Source organism: Taeniopygia guttata, chromosome 10 (assembly GCF_048771995.1).
Source record: "Taeniopygia guttata chromosome 10, bTaeGut7.mat, whole genome shotgun sequence".
In the NCBI taxonomy this organism is placed as follows: domain Eukaryota; kingdom Metazoa; phylum Chordata; class Aves; order Passeriformes; family Estrildidae; genus Taeniopygia; species Taeniopygia guttata.
The window spans coordinates 19,475,001-19,495,649 of record NC_133035.1 but is presented as its reverse complement, the minus strand read 5'-3'; the positions used below and the strand labels follow the sequence as shown (position 1 = coordinate 19,495,649).

The following is a 20,649-nucleotide window of genomic DNA, read 5'->3' as shown; positions in this document are numbered from 1 at the left end:
GCCATGGCAGGGACACCTCCCACTGCCCCAGGCTGCTCCAAGCCCATCCAACCTTGGACATTTCCAGGGATCCAGGGGCAGCCACAGCTTCTCTGGACAAATGGGGAATCTGGGATTAACTCTGCACGCAGGAGAGCTGGAAAAGCCACCCTGAGACTGCAGGAAAGGCATTTTCCACCTGGGCCTCAGCTGCCCAGCCATGGAAGGGGGACAACTGAGGGGGAAAACACCTTAAAAATATGGAGGTGCTCAGATGGTGATGCTGATATGGGATATGTGGGCTCCTATCATATAATGAGGAGAAAAAGATGTTCTTGACTTTAAAAATTTCACCAAAAAAAGGGGTTAAAATGGTTTTAGTCAGTAGATCAATACACTAAGCAGCAAAACCTCATGGCAAAAACAAAGGAGCACATAAAACATGAGATCCAAGCTCAGGATTTACCCAAAACAAAGGAGCACATAAACCACATGATTCAAGCTCAGAATTTACCCAAAAACAATGGAGTACATAAAACACAATTCAAGCTCAGAATTTACCCAAAAACAATGGAGTACATAAAACATGAGATCCAAGCTCAGAATTTACCCAAAAACAAAGGAGCACATAAACCACATGATTCAAGCTCAGAATTTACCCAAAACAATGAAGCACATAAACCACATGATTCAAGCTCAGAATTTACCCAAAAACAATGGAGTACATAAAACACAAGATCCAAGCTCAGAATTTACCCAAAAAACAATGAAGCACATAAAACATGAGATCCAAGCTCAGAATTTACCCAACTTCAGGTCTTTACCCTGCTCATTTCCTCAGGATCTGAAGGAGGAATTTTGGTTTTGGATGGCTGAGCTGGCTGAAACAGAAGAGCAGTGAGCAAATATCCATTGGCCTTGTGTGGGTTTGTGTTTGTGCTGAATTATTGCTGAGCTAACAAGGCACAGGCTGAGGTGGCTCATGAAAATCCTCTCAGCTTTGGAGAGAGGATGTGAGCCGTGATGGATGGGCTGGAATTGCTGCCCCACAAATCAGTTCCCAGCTGGCAGCACACCCAGCAACACCTCTGTCACTCCCACCTCATCCCTGAGACCTGCTGGCTTGGGCTAGCAAGGAATTTAAACAGAAATATAAAAACACACAAAGCAAGAGGTGTGCAGTGGCTGCCTGGAAGATTTTGATAAATCACAGGGGGGAAAAAAACCCAGAAACCTCTGCTGGATGTGGAGGCTTTTGGGAGTGCTGTGCTCAAGGTTGTGTAAGGAACAATTGAACTGGGACACAAATTTCCAGTGCTACAGTTCTGAGCTGTCTCTCCTTTCACACGTGGCTGTGGAAGAAACCTCCCTAACCTGGCTGCAAAATCAGGCAGAACTTCCAAGGGGCTTTTTCTCTGCCTTTTCAAAGTTCTTCTTGCACATTGAAGGATGGTGCTTTAGGATAATAAATCATGGAATCCTGAAATGGTTTGGGTTGGGAGGGAACTTAAATCCCATCCCTGCCACTATCCCAGCTTCCAACCTGGCCTTGGACATTTCCAGGGATCCAGGGGCAGCCACAGCTCTGGTGAGGGTGAAGGATGTGAGCACCAAACCTGGCTGAGAGAAACAAAGCAGGATTTTAAACAAATAATCAATTCAAGAAAATGTGCCAAACCTCCCTGAGCCCCAAGCACAATGCCTGGGCTGTCAGGGTGCTCACAGAAGGGATTCATCCTGTAAAGATCAGCTCCTGCAATGCTGGTTGGAGGGGTTTTTTTGCAACTGTAAGCTCTAAAAAGGCAATAATCCTGATTATAGGGAGTTTTAGTAGGCAAATTCAAGCCCGGATCCAGCATTCACTCATGAAGTCAAACCTTTTAAAAGGATCAGTGCTCAGCTGGCTAATTTCATTTAAATTGGACAGTATCTCCAGCAGAGCCTACCAATGTTTTCTCTCTTGATGTGGCCCAAAACAATCCAGGACCACAGCTAAACAGAAACAGGGAGCATTTGTTCAAACCTTGCAGCTGATGTTTCTTAGTAGCAGTAAAAATGAGCAGCCCAAATATTGTTTACATCGTGTAGAAATCTTTACATCTCTCCAAACTGGTTTAGCACCTTTTAATAACAATGAAAAAGCACTGAAAAAAAAAAAATTACAGCTTTTTCCCACTAAATGAGAAATAATTTCTCACCCTTCTGCAAGATGAATTTTGAAAGGTTTTCTTAGGCAGTTGCAACACAGAATTAGGACCAAGCGTGGCAGATGTTGAAGGCAGTGGTAGGAAATCTGCTGGAGACAGAAAGAAAAAGAAAGAAAAGCTGAAAAGAAAGAAAAGATGAAAAGGAGAGAAATAAATAAATAGGAAGAAGAAATAGGAAGAAAGATCTGGGGAAAGCAAGAGGCTGCAGAGCAGGATGTGTAAGACACAGGGCTTTTTAGCTAAAAACCAGATGGAAAGGAAATTATTTAGACCTTGCAAGCAAACAGAGTGAAGAAAGGAACTCCAGATTCCTTTAAAGGAAAGCTGAGTGGGCCAGAGAGGAATAAAATCAGCAGAGAGCTCCTGAGCAATACAAAGTGCCACGACTCTGCTGCAGTCAGTGGAGCTGTGGCAATTTATGTCCCTTGGAGGGCACAATGACAATTCCTGCCATTTGTAAGTCCATCCTTTCTCTTGTGCTCAGTGGAGCTGGGATAACTTACTCCAGTCTGGGTGGGAACTGCTCCAGCCCAGCTCGTTCTGATGTTCTCAGTGGCACCAGCAACCGTGGAAGAAGCCAGTGAGTGCTGCCCAATTGTCCAAGTAGCTGCCATTATTTCCTATTTTGCAAATTAAACTGATTGGACACTTTTTTCCTCATTCACCCTGGCCAGAAGCACAAAAGTACCACAGTGAACAGAATAAATGGAGAGATCTCTAAAACTGGGAATGGCTTTGGAAGTGACACACTGAGAACCCTCTATTTGCTTGAAGTTTGCCACCTGATTTAAAGCCTGGGCTTTTCACTGTTAACTGCAAATTTTAAAATTCAAAAAGTGCCAATTTTGCCTTCCCCAGAGCTGGGAAAGCATGTTCAGAGCTCGGGTCCCATCATGGCAAACAGCCGTCATTACCGTCTCACACAAATGCTTTTCCTATGTAAAATTGCTTTGTAAAATATTTGCTCCATCTGCTGAAAGGAGCAAAGACAATTTTCCCTGATAGCTAATGGCCCATTTCAGCTGCCTGCCATGGAGGGGTGCTGAGCACAGACCTACAATCCTGCACTCGCTCCCATCCTGCTCCCACTCGAGGGGTTTTTGTGGGGCTGAGGCACATCTGCCACGCTTCAATGAACCCCAAAACCAGCCCCTGCCAGGCTCCCAGAACAAGGAGCTCAGCTCCCTTTCAAACCTCCAGTCCTTCAAGTGCTGCTCCTTTCTTCGCACCACATGGGGCCACGGTTCTCCGGCCGGCCTGGAGGGTTTGGGCACTGAAAGATCAAGCACTTCTCTTTTAATTCTAAATTCAAGCACAGACACACAAAAACCCCACAAAACCCCCTCTGCCCTGCTCCAAACCCTCTCCCAACTGCTCCTTTCATTGTGCACCTTCCTATTTAGCATCCATTGAAAAGCACATGTTTACATTGTGCCCTGAACTACTTTAACATCTGCTAACAGACCAATAAAAAATAAATAAACCAGGATTGTTTAGGAAGAGAGATCCTTCCTATTTCTTGCAAACACTCCGAAACTGGCAGCAGCAATTTGCTGCCAGACCCCTGCTCGGAAAACAATCTACGCAGGGAAATCAAAGATCGAATCTGTGCTGCCAAAAATCAGCCAGAAAAAAGATCTTCAAAGTGCTGTGAACTCCTCAAATAATTCTGCTTGTTTATCCAATGAATGTTAATTTGAGATTAGGATAATTAGTATATAAATATTCCAAATTGTGTCTTTTGCAAGGTGCATCCTGCATGTTCAAGGTTCCCCGCATCTTCCTTCAGATCAAAGAAAACATAATTGTCATGATCTTTAAAAATCTCTCTTCAAAACAATAATCATATATTTATTTCAAAGGCAGCGTTTGTAATTTCGGGACACTGGGATGTTAATTCTCATATAAAATGAGATCAGGAATGTTTGAAGGCATTTTCCTGTGTTTGAGAGATTTCTGCAAGTGCATTTTCCTGTATTTTAGAGAGATTTCTGCAAGTGCATTTTCCTGTATTTAGAGAGATTTCTGCAAGTGCACAAACAATTCTGACGCCCTCAGATGAAAATTATTTCCCCAATTAATTGACTTTCCTCTTTTTCAATCTCTATAAATTTACTACACTTCTGTGACTTGCTCTCCTTTCTGGTTTAAACAAAATATTCTAATGAATTCCAAAAATGTGGTTTCAGAAAGAAAAAAAAAAAACAACCCAGAGTCACTTCCTTGGAATTTTATGGAAATTGCTGTAATGCTACAGGAATTGTCAGACAAAACCTGCATTGTTTTTCACAAACAACACACACTTAAACTCCCTTTATTCCCAAAGCTGCCTATGTGTTACTTTTTGGATTTTAGCAAAACAAACATTTTTAAAATAATCCAAGCAGGCACTTTATTGGCTGCAAGAACATTAAGGCATTTCAGATTTCTTTAGTGCTCTTGCTTTATCCTCTCCTTCCCCACTGTTATTGCTACAAACTGGCACTTAAATTCAATTGATTCAAAATATTCTGGATCCATATGGCCTCAAACCCTGGAGCTGAAGTTCTGATATTGCCTCACTGCTGTTTTCGAGCATTTGCCTCTCCTCCAGTCCCCAGATGGTGGAAGTAACATTTAAACCTCCTTTTCCTCTGCCTTGTACAATAGACCTTGGCACCATTTCAACTGTTTACTCCGGTAATTAACAGCACTGATACCACAACAATTACAACTCCTACAATCTTAGCACAATAATGCTATGAATTAGTGAGAGCTAATGGCTGGAAGGTATAGTGGTTCCAGACTGAGATCTGTGCATTTCTCGAATAAAATAAAAGGTAGGAACAGCACGCTGGCGGTAGACAATGATTACCTAGTAATTAGTTTACACAAAGCTTCCTATTTAATGGCAAAACGCTGTAATTAACGCGTGACAGAAAATCAAAGGGTACTTTGTAAGCATATGAAAAATTAACACTGCAGGCCTATAGCTTTATGTACTGATTAGGAGCATATTAAATCAATAGGACACACAGCCCAACAGCTTGCAGAGCCCCTGCTTGTGGTTCAGGGATGATATTCTGGATTTCACCAAGCCCAGGGATACAATTCTGCTTTATTTTATTTATTTATTTGCTCATCACGTGCAGATAATCTTAATAAACTGAGGATTGTTTGCAGGTGCAATGAATATTTCAATTATTTGGAATAACTGCTCTGCTCACACTAAGAAACCTCCGGCACTACTCCTTTCCATCATCGAGCTCTTCCTGAAGTCTTTGGGCTCCTTTTCTTTCCCTGTCAAACATGGTATCTGTTAGATGAAATGCGAAAATGCTGGAAATACATTTTGTGGGGATCTGTCAGAGTTTCTGGCCCTCTTCAGGCTGGAAAAATACCACACCTGCAATTCCATGTGCACAGCTGTGTCCTTCCCCAAGAACCCCCTCCGTGGGCTTTAGGTGTTACACTAAGATCAATGAATAAAAAATCAGGAAAAAAGCAGTGTTAGGAAGCTCTGCTGTGTTCAAAGGGGGTCAGGAAGGAGTGTGCTGGCAGTGGCAGGTTTCTGAAATTACAATTTTTGATGGATTGGTTTTATCCTGATTTGTTTGCACACACATCCTACTCTGAATTCCTGAACTCAGTAAAGAAATAAGACGTGGGAATCTTAGTACATGGAATTCATCTAATCAGGACACAATCTGCTCCCCACTATTCCTGATTGCCAGCTAATCCCAAAATGCATCTATTACTTACTACAGACATTTTAAAAGCTGACCAAAAAAACGGCTCATTTAAAGGAACATCCAGCATTTGGCATTCCTATTTCCCAACAGCAATCATTTCAAAATCCTGCAAGCAGCATCCAAATCTTGTTTTAGGTGATTCAGACCAAAAGTTGTCCAGATTTGTCACCTGTTAAAAATATTCTAATTTCCTCATAGCAATAAATTAACTGAATTATAACCTGTAAGGAAAAGAAACAGACAAAATCCTCAGACTCAACTCCAGGAGTAAAACTCAAACATTTTTCTAGCAAGGGCTGCCCAAGTGCATTAAATCCTTTTTTTTCCCTCTATGACAGATATTTGATGGAGAGTTTTGAAATGGTTGTGTAGCTATCACCACTTTTAAGGGCTTATTCAGAGAGTATTTGTTGCTTGTTTTTCTGTGTCTTGTTCCATCCCTGGATTTTCAGCTCTTCTCTATCCCTTTCTTTCTGTCTCCAGCCTGATCTTTGTTACTTTCAGACTTGCTGTTAGATAAACTCACACCATGTTGTTGGTCCTGGTGGTTAATTAAGTCACAGGGTAGTAAAAGATAATTCTAAAATTAATTTCAGTAGTAATTTAATCTAGTGATTTACTACAGTTCCATAGTTACACAAGAGGATGGGATCCTGCAGCCCCATGTTATTTATACAAAAGGGAGTTGTTAAAAGAAGAAAAAAGGCAATGCCAACTGGAAGGTGATGTTCTCTTTGCCCTAAAAGGGAAGAGTTTTGGGAGTTTGAGTCCAAAGAAAAAGGAAAATGTGAAGACAGAGTGAGCATATCCATTTCTTGGATACTCTCCCAGCCTCCAAGAAGTCAGAATCCCTCTAAGCCAGAGATTGTGTCAGCAATAATGAGAATTTTCCATGAATTCAGAGTCTCCCAGCAAGGGTCCATAAAAGTTTGGGTGAGATTTTCCAGAATCTGAGCTGCTGACTTTGAGCAGGAGTGAGATGCCCAGCTATACCATATATTAATAACGATTATGGATATCTTTAGCTACATAATTCAAAAAAACTATTCACTTATTCTTACAGCAACGAAACCATTTTTTGTGCTATGCGTGGAGTGATTGAAGCTTGAATTAGTACAGAAGACTGGCAGATGTTAAAAATGAAATTATTTGTTCCCTACAGTCATCATTCACCCTACAAGATACAATTAATCTGATAAGGAGACTCAGTATTTATTCTTTTTTTTTGTGTACAACTAGGGCCAGACCCTGATGTTCTTTTCACACTGGAAGATGTCTCCAGAAACAACCCCACAAGTGCCAAACATACAGCAGTTCTCTGGCTACGGGGCCATTGGATTCTGGGCCTCAGGATGAAATTCCTCTGCAGACAGACATGGGCAGTGCACAGGGGGCTGATGGATTTGGAAACATTTTGCAGTTTATGAATTCAGCCCTTCCTGCAGTTGCAAATTAATTGTTCAGATAACTCAGAGGCTGTATTAAGTTTACAAGGTGAAACCCATCCATAATCCTGTCGTGCATTAAGGTCTGCCCCGATGTTGTATTTGCAATGAGGAATCTAAAATCAGGCTCATTTTTAGCTGGAATAGATTTTTACACAGTTCAAACTCACCAAAGTCCATTATTTTTAATCTGTTGCCTACACCACGCCACTGAGGAAAATCTGGGTGGCGTGTCTTAAACTGCTATGCAAATGATGCTATTTGTAAGTATTACCATAATTTAGTGCTTACAGTCTTGTTCTCATTTCTAATAATTCCACCAGAATGGAGAGGCTTTTCACTGTGCTCCTAGCCTGCAGGATAGTCTTTCATCAAGAAGCTGAATTTTTTAATAACCTGCCAGCATCCGTTTGTGTGTGGCAGTGACACGACGTCTTCATTATCAAAGGAACCAGGTCCCCACACTGCACCAGGACATGAAAGCACAAACTCCTGCTTTGATGTTTAAATGTGCATCATTACAATGGTGATCCCTGACAAAGGAGTGTTTTAATCCTCTGCTCTCGGTGCTGAGGCTCAGGGAGGCTTCCAGCCCTTCTTTCAAAAGAGGGCAAATGTGGAAGGCAGGGAAATGGGAGCAAACGTTCAAGGTGCTCAAAACAGCAGCAAGTTCCACACTTTAGAATCACAGAACGGTTTGGATTGGGAGGGATTTTCAGGATCATCCTGATCCCTCAGGTTTGAGCTTTTCTCTTTTCAGATTCTGTGCTGCTTTAGTGTGTGGGTCTGGGCTCCATATCAGGGGATGCTGAGCTGGGTCTGGGCTCCATATCAGGGGATGCTGAGCTCTCTGCACAGAGCAGAGACAAAACAATTCCTGCCCCAGCTGGGCACCAAGGACAATGATCCAAATCTCAGCCCAGGAGCACAAACACCGTGGGCTGGAGAGAGAAAAACAAGCAGGATGGGACTGCCTGGGCTAAAGCTGGAATGGGACAATGAACTCCAAGGTGCCAATGGAGCAGAGCTGATCCCAGGGAGAGCCCCCGGGAGCGCTCGTGCATTTTGGGGCCATTTTGGTTCATCCTGGGGCAGCCCTGGCTGGGCTCTGGTGCTGCCCAAGGTGGATCCATGGAGGAGATCCTTTGAGTAAATCCCTGATTTATTCTGTAACACTGTCCAGCCTCTGTTTTAGGCCAGCCTTGACAAGGCCTCAATCCCATTCCATCACCTTCCACCATCCCAGGCTGCTCCAAGGCCTGTCCAGCCTGGGACACTTGCAGGGATCAGGAGCCAGAACTTCTCTGGACAACACTTGGCCAAAGCCCACGTCAGCATTGGCCTGGATTTGTCTGCTGACTCTGGGAAATGACATCAAATTCCTTATTCCATTTTATTTCCCAAGTTCCAACATGTGTTTGCATTTAAGGGCTTCTCACTGGTTGTATCCAAGCTCGAGGTAAATGGAGTAAAAAGGAAAACCAAAGGAAGTCAGGGCTCACTGCGGCCCTGATGCAGAAGCACTTAGGGAAAGAATTTAAAAGGCATAGAAACAGGGAATGCCACTGAAATCAGGGATAGAAGTGGAGCTGCTGACTCCTGGTTGTGTCCTGACTCAGCACCTGGATACATCCTGAGCTTTGTGTCCCACTGGGGTGGATTTTCAGGGCTCTGCTTCATCCTGCCTAACTTGCAGATCAGAGGAATTATCCCTTCAGCTTTCTATCAGGAACTCTGTTTTATAAAGTGGAATTATTTTGTATCTGTCAAACGCAGCAGAACCGTAATCAGCCCAATTTGAAACTTTAATATACAATATAATTCAATCAACCCCAAATTTCAAACCCGTTTTGATTGAATTAAAAAAATCAGAGGAGCTATAATGAGTAGTTTATGTAAATGAAACAATTTTTCTGGATACATTCCTTCTGGCTTTAAAACCATTACATTAGGAATGAATTTGGCAAGATATACAGAAATATCAAATGCTTATTGAAATTAACACATTTAAATACCAATGAATATTTAAGCTACAAGTTCTTGGAATGCCAGAATAATAAAGGGTGGTTTCATATGGATTTTTCTGCAGTTAAAATCTATCATCTTCCAGCCTCTCAATCCTGGGGATTCTTGGGAATCTGGGAGTACCTGAGTTCATGCTCTAATATTTCCCTTAGTTAGATTTTTATAGATGGCTCTCCTTACCTGAACACCCCGGGTAATAAAAGTTGCAGGAGTTTAATGATCACCAAAACCTACAAGTGTTGTCTCATACAGGTTTAAAAGTTATTAATGAGGCAAAACATCCAGGAAAAATAATCCATAGCAAAACAGCTGAAAAAGCAATCAGTTTGTATGATTTCAAATTAGTGGTGTTCAACTATTTTAATCCCAATCCCAATTAATCTTTGTTTCAATAATTCCAAATTTCTGTGGAAATAATTCCATTTTTTTATGGAGATTAGGCTGTGCTGCCTATAAACTTTCCTTTATATGTCCTCACTTTAGATAAAAAAAAAATATAACACTTATACCAAAAAAATGTATAAACCCTGTCCATTATTGCACAGAAGTGCTACAACGCAAGTCCTTCCACAGTTGGCTGCCAGGTATTCCTTCATATATTGGAAGACTTTGGAAGAAATATTTTGGAAGAAAGAAAGATTTTGGAAGAAGGAAAGATTTTGGAAGAAGGAAAGATTTTGGAAGAAATAAAGATTTTGGAAGAAGGAAAGATTTTGGAAGAAAGATTTTGGAAGAAGGAAAGATTTTGGAAGAAGGAAAGATTTTGGAAGAAGGAAAGATTTTGGAAGAAAGATTTTGGAAGAAAGAAAGATTTTGGAAGAAGGAAAGATTTTGGAAGAAGGAAAGATTTTGGAAGGAAAGATTTTGGAAGAAAGAAAGATTTTGGAAGATTTTGGAAGATTTCCCTGTTTGATTTGAATTATTGCTGCTTTGTGAAGCCAAGCTGGGCTGTGCTATCAGCATTTACCTTCAAGTGAAAGCTCAGGGAGGAGATTTACAGCGAGAAGGGACCTCAGGGAACACTGAAGAGCCACGACAAGGCAGGAGATGCAATTTTGTCACTCACACGAGCCTGGCTCTCGCTCCAGCCCTCGGGGCCGTGTCCCTGTCGTGCCCTCTGGATCCAGGGGTGACATTCCAGGTGGGAAACGACATCACAGAAGGCAGTGCCATCTCCTCCACGCTCATCATCCACCTTGAAGAGCCAGCGCTGCACCTCCAGATTGTCCAGGATGAGCTGGCTGAGAGCACGGAGCAGCTGCAGAGCAAGGACACAAAATCCTTCACATGGGACAGCACCAAAATGCTCCTCACACTTCCAGCTCCCATTTATTTATCTGGGACATTTATTAACGTTTATTTTACCTGAATATATGTGGGAAATGGATTTGTAGAGAAAGCCTGGCAGAAGGCACACATGCTGTGATGACTTAGTTAGATGGCTGATTTGAAATACAAAGTTTTGCTCCTTTGGCTGAAGGAGGTTTACAAAATAAGTTTATTTACACTGATAATTATAGTGACAATGTTAATAATGTCCCGTGTACTTCTCTGTGCACAGCAATCAACGGACAAAGCCATCAAAGAAGTTTTTTCTGTTCAAAAGAGAGGGGGGAATGTGGGAAATGGATTTGTACAAAATTCTCAAAGCCTGACAGAAGACACGTAGTGTGCATCTGTAGGCAAACCTTGAGATAAGAAATGCTGAGTTAGAAATGCCATGGAATAGGACAGACATTGCTGAGAGAGAAAAGGAACTAGAAAAAGTTTCAAAGGATGGCCTTCCAAATAAAACTAGATATTTTAGAGAAATAGAACTTAGAAAGATGCATTGTAGCAGGACCCACAAAGGGTGATTTTAGATGATTGGCTTTAAGGCATTTACAGCATGGTGTGGCTAAAACTGATAGGCCAAGAAACACTTAAAATGTAATTAGGAAACAGTTGGTTTTTGATTGTGGTGGTGTGAATTAAAATAACATCTGTATTGTCTCACCCTTCTCATTAGACTGAAAATGGAATAAAAGTTTTTAGACACCTCTTAGTTGCCCCATGTGTGGGTCAGGAGAGGGCACAATCCGAAAATATGGGTCCATTTTCTCAGAGGTGTTTGTGTTGCTTCAGCTGCTGGGTATGGATTGAAAGCAGCCTTGGAAGACTCCGTGGCCTTCATCCCTGCCTTTGGCACAGAGGAATTTGCCTGCCCAGGTGTTGTTTTTTGGGTTTTGTCTGAGGTTTTGGATCACCAGAAGTGCTCCATAAACGGGATGGACGATGCTATTTGCAAAAATGTGCCAGGGTAACACCAGCCAAAACAGCTGGGAAATTTTCCTACTGGAGAGTGCATTCCATGGTTATAAATGCACGGAGGAGGTACCAGGCAGGCTTTATAAAAATGCTAATTATTTATTTGTGTATGTACACAGATTTAAATGGCTTTCAAATGCCTTTTGCCCAGCTGGTGCAGGATGCAATTAGCTTCTTAGAAACTGCAAATGACTTTGAACCTGGTAAACGTATTCTCAGATCTTGTTGCATTGGCTGGAGTCTTCCACATTTTACAGAGTAATTTGAGGGATTTTTGTTTCTTTTTTTTTTTTTTTAAAGATTGACCTAAAATACAATTACATGTGTTCCATTTGTGGCTTTTGAGAATCACATAAATGTGTTTTTCTTGAGGGCTCCCCCTACAATAATGAAAAGGATCAATAATCCTGTAAGGACTGTACCAATCACAAAGAATTATGGGCTATCTTTAAGTGAAAATTGAATTGTGCTTTACCATGGTGTCACCTCGCTTTGATTATTTAACCTAAAATGTCAATATTTCATACAAGCAAACAACAGAAGGAGAAATTCCATAACCCTGCAGGATGAACCAGAAGTATTGTTAAATAATTTACGTAAATCAAATAAATCAAACAGCTGTTTTGCAGGTCATTGATCATATATTTATTTCATCTACTGGAGAAGTTGCAATGGATTTGTGTAGCTTAGACTGTTCAGTGCTAAAGGTGATTAATAAAAACTAAAGCAATGTGAAAAGCCTCTTGAAGAAACAGGAGCACCTACAAAAACCCTTAGCAATGATTATTTCCCTGGATGAGAAGTAACACCACCATAAAAATGTTGCTTTTTAAAAATAAATACTTAGACATATCATTGTAAATTGCAAAATCAGCTTAGAGAATAAAATACTGAGGAACTGGCTGCAAAATAAACATGCAAAATGAAAGTACAGAAACCTCTTGTGCCTCGTAATTCCAGTTCAATGGGGGTTTGATATTTTCCTACTGGCCATGCCAACAAGAGAGATGAATTTAGCCATGACAGGCTGGGCACAAAGTAAAACTGCAAAGATGCTCAGTGAACCTCAGTGGGAACAGGCTGACTGAAGAGGGGATTTCTTCCCTTAGAACAAGCATTTTTGCAAAATGTGCATCTTCAGCCACTGGTAAAATGGATTCATTTCATGATTTCACCCACGGGGCAGCAGCACAAACTGTCTCAAATATTGGACCAAACACTTTATATCCTCAAGCCCATGAAGAACCCCAGGGTAATTGTGTTCCTTCCTGCCTTGGGCAAACTGCATTTAATTGAGCAAAAAAAAGGACCCAACCTCACCCAAGACTTGATCAAACCCATGAGAGTTTGGGAGTTATTACTGGAAAAATAGTTGGGAGTTACTATTAAAAAATAACCCAGCATCCAGAAAAAAACCTGCTATGACTGTGAAAATTCAGTTGAAAAAGAAAAATAAAAAGCAAAACCAGCAATAGGGCTTCAAGCAAAACCCCTTAATGTACCACAAAGTTTGCTAAAAATCAAACCCAAGACGCTGTAGGTTTAATATTTGCAATGTGAAACTATTGCTCATTGATGAGGGTCTCCTCAATTGAGTTACTGGAATGACCCAAACCCTGACCCCAGAGCTCACCTGCTCCCTGCTGTGGATGTCCTGCTCTCCAGGAGGGGTTGGCACCCCAGCACTGGCAAAGATTCTCTTGCTGCCAGACTTGGTGCTGTAGAGCTGAGCCACTGCTGGCTCTGAGCCCAAAAGTGGCACCTGGAGCTGGTCAGCCACTGCCAAATCATCCAGGTGGGGAACACCCCCAACCACGTAGGCATCCCTGCCCTGGAGCAGAGCCTGGAGCCTCTGCAGGGTCCTGGGGCTGTACTTGAGCACAGTGGCCAGGCACAAGTGATGCTCCTGAAAAAAAGAGAACATTTATTCTTATGAAAAGTGGGGTTTTTTTGTTGATGGTTTTGTTTTTTTTTTTTCTTCCCCTAATTCCTAATGTTGCCCACAATAAATACATTATTAATAGCAGGCTGGGTTATGACCTATCCTGTAGCTTAGCCGTTTAAATTGATAAAAGCTGTTGGGGTGAGGCTCCATAATCGTGCACATCTTTAGTGGGTTGGAAATGGCCTCGTTGGGAATAGAACTAATTACTACACATCTGTATTTATTTGATCCGTGTGGAATTATCCTTCTGTCAGGCACAGAGGCTGCTGGCCTTTGGATAATAGTGATTCATCTCAGCAACACTCCTGGCATGGTTTAACTCCAGAGCTCCTAAAAATCAATAAAAAAATGAAGAATCCCCCCCCCCCCCATAGCAGGGAATGTGTTTCCCACACAGTTCAGTGGTATTTGAAGTGATTCTCTGAGAATAAAACACTTTGATTTACAAAAGCTTTCAGTGCTTACATTAAATTACTGGGGATGCACATTTCCATTTCACAGGAGCTCTGATTGCTGATCTAAAGGACCACTTAAGGAGAGTGGAGCAGTTTTGTGTAGTTTTTTTACGCTTAAAATACAAAGGTTCCAACTTTTTGGAAGGAATTTCTCATTTTTTCCCAAAAAAAGATCTATTGCTGAACAAGCAGCTCATGACATGTCCTATAAGCTCTGAATTTAAATTAAGAATATCACTCATGGCTGGTGAAACCTCAAAGATGTTTTAAACAACATATCCCATGCATGGCCTGCATATATTCCTATTCTTTTCCCAAAAATATACTGAGGATGACACAGGGATGAAGAAACTGCACAAGAGAAATCCACTGCAATAAATTATCATGGACAAATCATAATCCCAGCAAGGAGAAAATAATCTTCCTATTGAGATTTCATCTCATTTAGGCCTCAGGAATTTTCAGGATAATGTAAATCCTGGATTTGCCAGGGATTTCCAGCAATGAAGAACACAGAATATTTTCCTTCCAAGTCCTGGATGTTCATTGCCAGGGACTGAAGTAGAAATGCTGATTTCATTGTTTGGATAGGGAGGATGATGCTGGAAAAGAACACAAGGAATCCCCTTCTGTCAGTCCCTTGGTGCCTTCTCACACCCACCACAGCTCCAAAAAGTGCCCAAATCTCTCTGTGAAGGATTTGGGCACACTGCAAGGACAGCAGGAAGGGACACTCCCCAAAGCTCCAGCAGAAAAAAGAGAATTACAGAGGTTTAAGGATGAAAAGAACAGCAAACAAGTTACCTGGAGCCCTTTGGGTTTTAAAGCCAAGACACTTCAAGCTGTGACCCATGGATTCCCTTTACTGAGCACTGGTGCAAAGCAGGGAGCTCCCTGCCCATCCCAGAGTTCTGCATGCAGGGAACAGGATCCATTCCCAGCCTGGGGCCACAGTGGGGTTGTAGGGAGGAGATTTGCTTTGTGACCCTCAAGAATGGATTTTACAATGAATTAAGGAGGCCAGGCTGTAAAAGCTGCCTCATTCCTGCTTTTTGAGAGTGCTAGAGCTGCCAGAGTATGTGGGAGCAGGAGGGAGAGCAGGGAAAAGCAGAACTGAGGGATTGCAGCAGGAAGAGGGGATGTGGGATTAACCAAAGTTCTGGGCTCTCAAACCTTTGATTTCTGTTTTGTTTTCAGCTTCCCAAGATCCCAGATCTGACCTTGGCATCAGGATCACCAGGAGAGCAAAGCTGCCTCCACTTGGACACCCCTCAAGTGCAGGATCAGGACCAACTGTGCCTTTTCCACACATTCGCCTTCCATCCAGTTCCACCAAAACAGCTGGGAAAACGTGCAAGGCTGATTTGTGCCTCTGGAATTGCTAAAAGGAGCCCTCTGAAGTGGCCTTCAAGCCACACTTTCATTGATTGGGAATAAATTTCAATCCATTAGGTGCAATAAAAGCTTTTTATTCAATAACCCAGGAGAATGATCTTTTAAAAGAGCTTAGAAAGTTCAAACCCTTACACAGCCCAAATTGGCACTGAAGCCAAGGGATGACCAGGAGCAGTTCAGGGCAGATTCCTCTCCACACAGAGGATGCATTCATTAAAAATGTTAATTATTATATGGTAAAGAACACATATTAAATGAAAACAAGGTGTATTTTGCACATAAATAGGTGAATGCCACTAAAGAGCCATGAGTTACCTCAACCTGGTTCACATAAAATCTGGTGGTGCCAATTCTCCTGACAGATTTTGTCATTAATTCATAGTTGGGAGTTACTATTGGAAAAATAATCCAGCATCCAGAGAAAAAAACCTGCAATGACTGTCAACGTGCAATGTAAAAAGAAAAAAAATAGCAAAACCAGCAGCAGGGCTTCAAACAAAGCCCTTAAATGTGCCACAAAGTTTGCTGAAAATCAAATCCCAGCCAAGACACTATAGGTTTAATATTCACAATATAAAACTATTATTCACTGTGAAGTCTCCACTGCACTGCAGCATTTTCAGAAGCACTGTACACACTGTACATTAATTGGAACATGTTTAGCACATGGATTTAAACCTGACTTGACAGGTTTAGAACCAATATTTCTCTATTATTAATTATTAGTCTGGAATCTACTCTATTATTATTATCACTTTTGTATTATTGGAGCTCATTATTTATGTATTATTCTGATCTGTTTGAAACTCAGATTTCTATATTATTACCTAACTTTGTTTAAGCCTTGTTCTTTAAGGAGCTCTGCACTGGATCTAGTTGCAAGAGCCACTGCAAACACAGGAATGATTGAATGCTGGGCTAGCCAGAGATAAAGTTTGAGTAATAAGAATGGTTTATTGCTAGGATTTGCTTAGAGATATAAATCTATCAAGTTCCCAGTCCCAAGCACGGAGTCAGAAGGGACAAGAGCCTACAAATAGCCAATCTAGGACTATCTCAAGTAAGACTATAAACCTAAATCAGGATATTTATTTCCAATGCTCTAACTAGTAGTCTAATCAGTAAAGCCCTTAAACTTGCAATAATATTTCACTGATGTGCACCAGAGCGTTGCAAGTTATAAAATTTCCAATTTAATTTTACTGCATCCCTCAAGCTGTAGTAATTAGAAGACAAACTCACAGGGAAGCTGTTTATAGCTTCAGGGGTGAGAATTTTGAACCTGTCCTGCAGGTCAGTCATGTCCTCAGGGTTCCCAGATCTAACAGCTGCCTGCAGACCCAGGAGTTTATTGTAATACTGCAGTAACTCCTCACTCAGAGCAAGGGGGCAGATGTAGATGACGTCCACGTTGGCATCTGAAACAAAGGGGCACAGTGCTCACTGCTGGGAGAAAGGTACAACACTCCCAACAGCAACCCCAGCATCCCCAACCCTCTGCTCACAACAGCTTTCCTCAAAAAGCACTGCAAAGAAACAAAAAGGAGGTTTAGTTCCCAAATCTTAGGGCTTTTGGCTGTGCTTCAGCATTTCTCTGAAGACAGGGCAGTGACCCAAAGGAAGAGCTGCTTCCTGGGATTCCGTGTGCAGAACATATTGGGGCAGGATTTGGGAAGTGGTGCAGGGGGGTTTGTGAGCCCAACTCTCATTAACATCAATGGGAATTGAACAGCCTTAAAAATATATCCCATTAATGCCAGTAAATTATAAAACTGAGCCATTCAGTCGAGAAAGCTGAGGAAATTGCAATTTTCTACGCTGCCTGGATTTTCCATGGGCTGTTCCTACTCCTGTGCTGCCCACACAAAAGCTCAGGGTGGGGTATCATTAATAACCATTGCTGGGCATGGCAGTGTGCAGGGCAGCACGGTGTGGAAATCTGCTTTTCCTCATGGAAAACAGCTTGGGCTGAAGGGCTGTGTCCACACAGAAGGGAAATCTGTTATACAGGCAGATTGGGAACATTTTAACCACTCTGTTCTGCTAAAATATTAATGGTAATAGATGAGCTAATGAATTAATGGGCCTTGAGGCAAAGGGCACTCCAATATTTTGATCCAAATAAAAATGGGAAGCCTTGCATTGTTTTATTATGCACAAGTGCCAGGGATAACTGGTATTCCATGGAATGACAGCAGCAAAGCAAGGACTGGACAAGGAAACCCTTTGAAATGAATAAGAGATCCCATTGCTTGATTTTGTTTTGCCAGAGCTGCAGGGAAGTAATCCACATTTAAAAAGTGAGGCCAGAACTCACCTGAGGCATTGAAGTACCACAGAGCCCACAGTCAGAGTCTTTGTATAATTATTTACCAGAAAACTTTTAAAAATAGCTAATAGAAGAGTTCAGCACCAGTCAATACTCAAGTGAAAAACTGACAACTCAAGTGAGTTTGGGGAACAAAAAGCTGCAGCACATTTTACTGCTGTAGCACTGTTCTAAAAAGAGAGAGAAAGTCTCCTCAGGACACAGTGGGACTCTAGGGAAAGCTTAACTCACAGGAGGTCACAGCCAGCGAGGAAATCCTCTGCTTTTCCAAAGAAAAACCGAACCAAAATGGAAAATCTCAGTGCTCCTCTGCCAGGCACAGGTAAAGCACAGGTAAAGCACAGGTAAAGCACGTGATCCAGTCCATAATTTAGTTAATATTTCACTAGTTTGTATCTTCCTCGTGGTATATTTCACAGCAGAACCAATTTTCATGTTCAGAAATCAGTAAAATCTGTTTAATGTGTGACTTTGTCCCTTTAAGTTACTATCATTTAAAAATCCATGTTAAAAAAAAAGAAAAAAACTTAAAAACAGTACAGTGAAAAAAACCAGTATTAGTGCCTAGATTATATATAAAGGCAATTACATTATTATTTTAGGCAACTGTAAATTTCTGGATCTAATATATATTTGTTCCAAACTTACTAAGTGGCATTTATAAAATAATCATGATCCTGAAATATACATGAATCATGTAAAATATGTCATTCCAGGAAGCCAATGAAGTTGGTCACTGCTAAATAACATCATTCCCTGCTTTGCTTAAAAGAAGCAAAGAAGAATCAGAAAAAAAAAAATTAAATTTAAATAGATGACTTTTGCTTCATTTGCTGATTTAAAAGGAAATAGAAATGGGTTTAAATAAGGCTGTTTTGTAGCACATCTTTGTGTGAGCATGAGTGAGCTCCCTCATTTTGGAGAGCACTGAACACTCAGGGGATGAGGCTGCTCCACCTCTGCAGAGGATTTTTTATGGATAACAAGTCCAGGAAATGCCACAATTCCTTCTCAGCTTCTCCATGCTCTATATTTAATATTAATTATTATATTTTATATTTAATATTAATACCAAAATAAAGTCCTTGTGTTGTTTTCTTTCAGTGCCAGCTGGGGGAATAATCAGAAAGAGGAGCTGATCACATACCCAGGATGTCACAGAGCCTCCCCATCTGCAGGTTCTGCTGGAGAGCAAGGTCAGGGATGTGCTCACGGATATGCTGGGAATATCCTGGAAAACAAGGAAAGCTCCCCTCAAACTGCAGTCAGAAAACCCCTAGTACAGATCTGGAAAAAAAAAAAATCAGATTTCTGGATTCAAAGAAGCTGAAAAAAACCCCTTATTTCAAATCTCACAGCACTCATTGCAGCATTTTTCTGAATTTACTTTTATTACTGATGTAACTTCATGTTTTTCTCTCATTTTAAATACAGACCTGAATGTTACAGCCCTACAGAGTTTTCTAATTTAAACATGCAGACCATTTTTCTGGGAGTCTTTCATGTTGCTGGATAATTTTTTTTTTTTTTTTTGTAAACACTGGGGGAGGGAAAAAAAAATGACACCATCATTAAGCAAGAATCCTGGTAATTTTGTCCTTCACACAGATAAAAGGCACCAAAGCCACTTCATTAAGGAGATGTCTCAGTGCTACCTGCTCACTTTGTTGCAGAGGAAAGGTGAGTGACAGCCTGTCTGAGCCTGGATTATCTCTTTGCAGGTCACAATTCCAGCTGATTCCCTGCTCACGTTCAAAAAGACTGCAGGAAATGACAGCAGCACTGTAACTATAATTTTTAAGGCTATAATTTTCAAATTGGTGGAATTCCAAAGGAATTGTGGTGTCTGTGCAAACAGCCACAGCTCTGCTGGCAGTCACCACCAGGGATATTAATTGTTTAAGCCATCAGGATTAATCCCAATTTTCAGTGTTTGGCAGGAAAACTTGACTGATCCAGGAACCAGATCTTTACATTTCCATGTATCTGCACATGGAAAATCATCAGAAACTCAGGGAAAACTTAATTTGGCTAAAATCTGCTCAGTATTTCAGTGCTTTCATGTAGAAAACAGCAAAGTGGATATTTCAGCCTAATTACAAAGACAATTACTACAAGTGATCAGCATTCTAAGGTGCTGTAGCAATTGCACACAGAATATGAGAAAATACAGAGAAATTTAAATTACCAGTTTAATTTTTGGTCATTTCTCACCAAACTTACATATTGCAGTCAGCACAATGGTACGAGGCACTTGGAGAACTCATCTAAGTGAAATATATTGATTTTATTTTTTTTTTACTCCTCTAGCATTAAGCTACAGTAATTAGAAAAAAGCTTTCTCTGAGTATTTAAACTTTAGTCTCAAGGCTTCATTTTGTTCTCTCATCCAATTTTAAGGCACTAAAAATGCTGCCTAATATTTTCAAACCACTTAAAAGTCAACCTCAGAATGCAGCTGATTTCCTTACCTTGAAAACATTGGGTTTTAAAAACTAGGCTATATAACAACGTGCAAATATCACTTGGAAAACCACTAATATTTGAAAGTAATAAGAAAGTGGCAATTAAATAAGTTAAAATTTGCATTTTGCTCAGGGTCTGCTGAGGCAGTGTTGTAGCACTGTACTTTTCACAGAGAGGTTAATAAAACATATGAAGTGACAATATATATTAACTTCCACTGGCATGACCCCATTAGGTTTAATGAGGAATATTCATATTAATGAGGAATATTCACTGCTGGTGAATCCTTGCCCTCCCACTGGACAGGATGAACCACATTCCTCCTGACCCACCTTGAGCATTCCATACTCCAACACTGGACACCT

General features: G+C 41.1%; 1 protein-coding gene across 3 annotated transcripts in view; it reads right to left on the bottom strand.

Moving 5' to 3' along the window:
* The window catches only part of IQCH (IQ motif containing H), a 54,204-nt gene that overhangs the window by 17,535 nt on the left and 16,020 nt on the right, over nucleotides 1-20,649 (bottom strand). For all 3 annotated transcript variants that reach the window (XM_030281777.4, XM_030281780.4, XM_012575474.5), the window contains 4 exons: nucleotides 18,966-19,049; nucleotides 16,732-16,907; nucleotides 13,328-13,600; nucleotides 10,454-10,645 (listed from right to left, as the gene is read on the bottom strand). In XM_030281777.4, coding sequence (XP_030137637.4) covers nucleotides 10,454-10,645; nucleotides 13,328-13,600; nucleotides 16,732-16,907; nucleotides 18,966-19,049 — 725 coding nt within the window. The remainder of the gene's footprint in view (nucleotides 1-10,453; nucleotides 10,646-13,327; nucleotides 13,601-16,731; nucleotides 16,908-18,965; nucleotides 19,050-20,649) is intronic.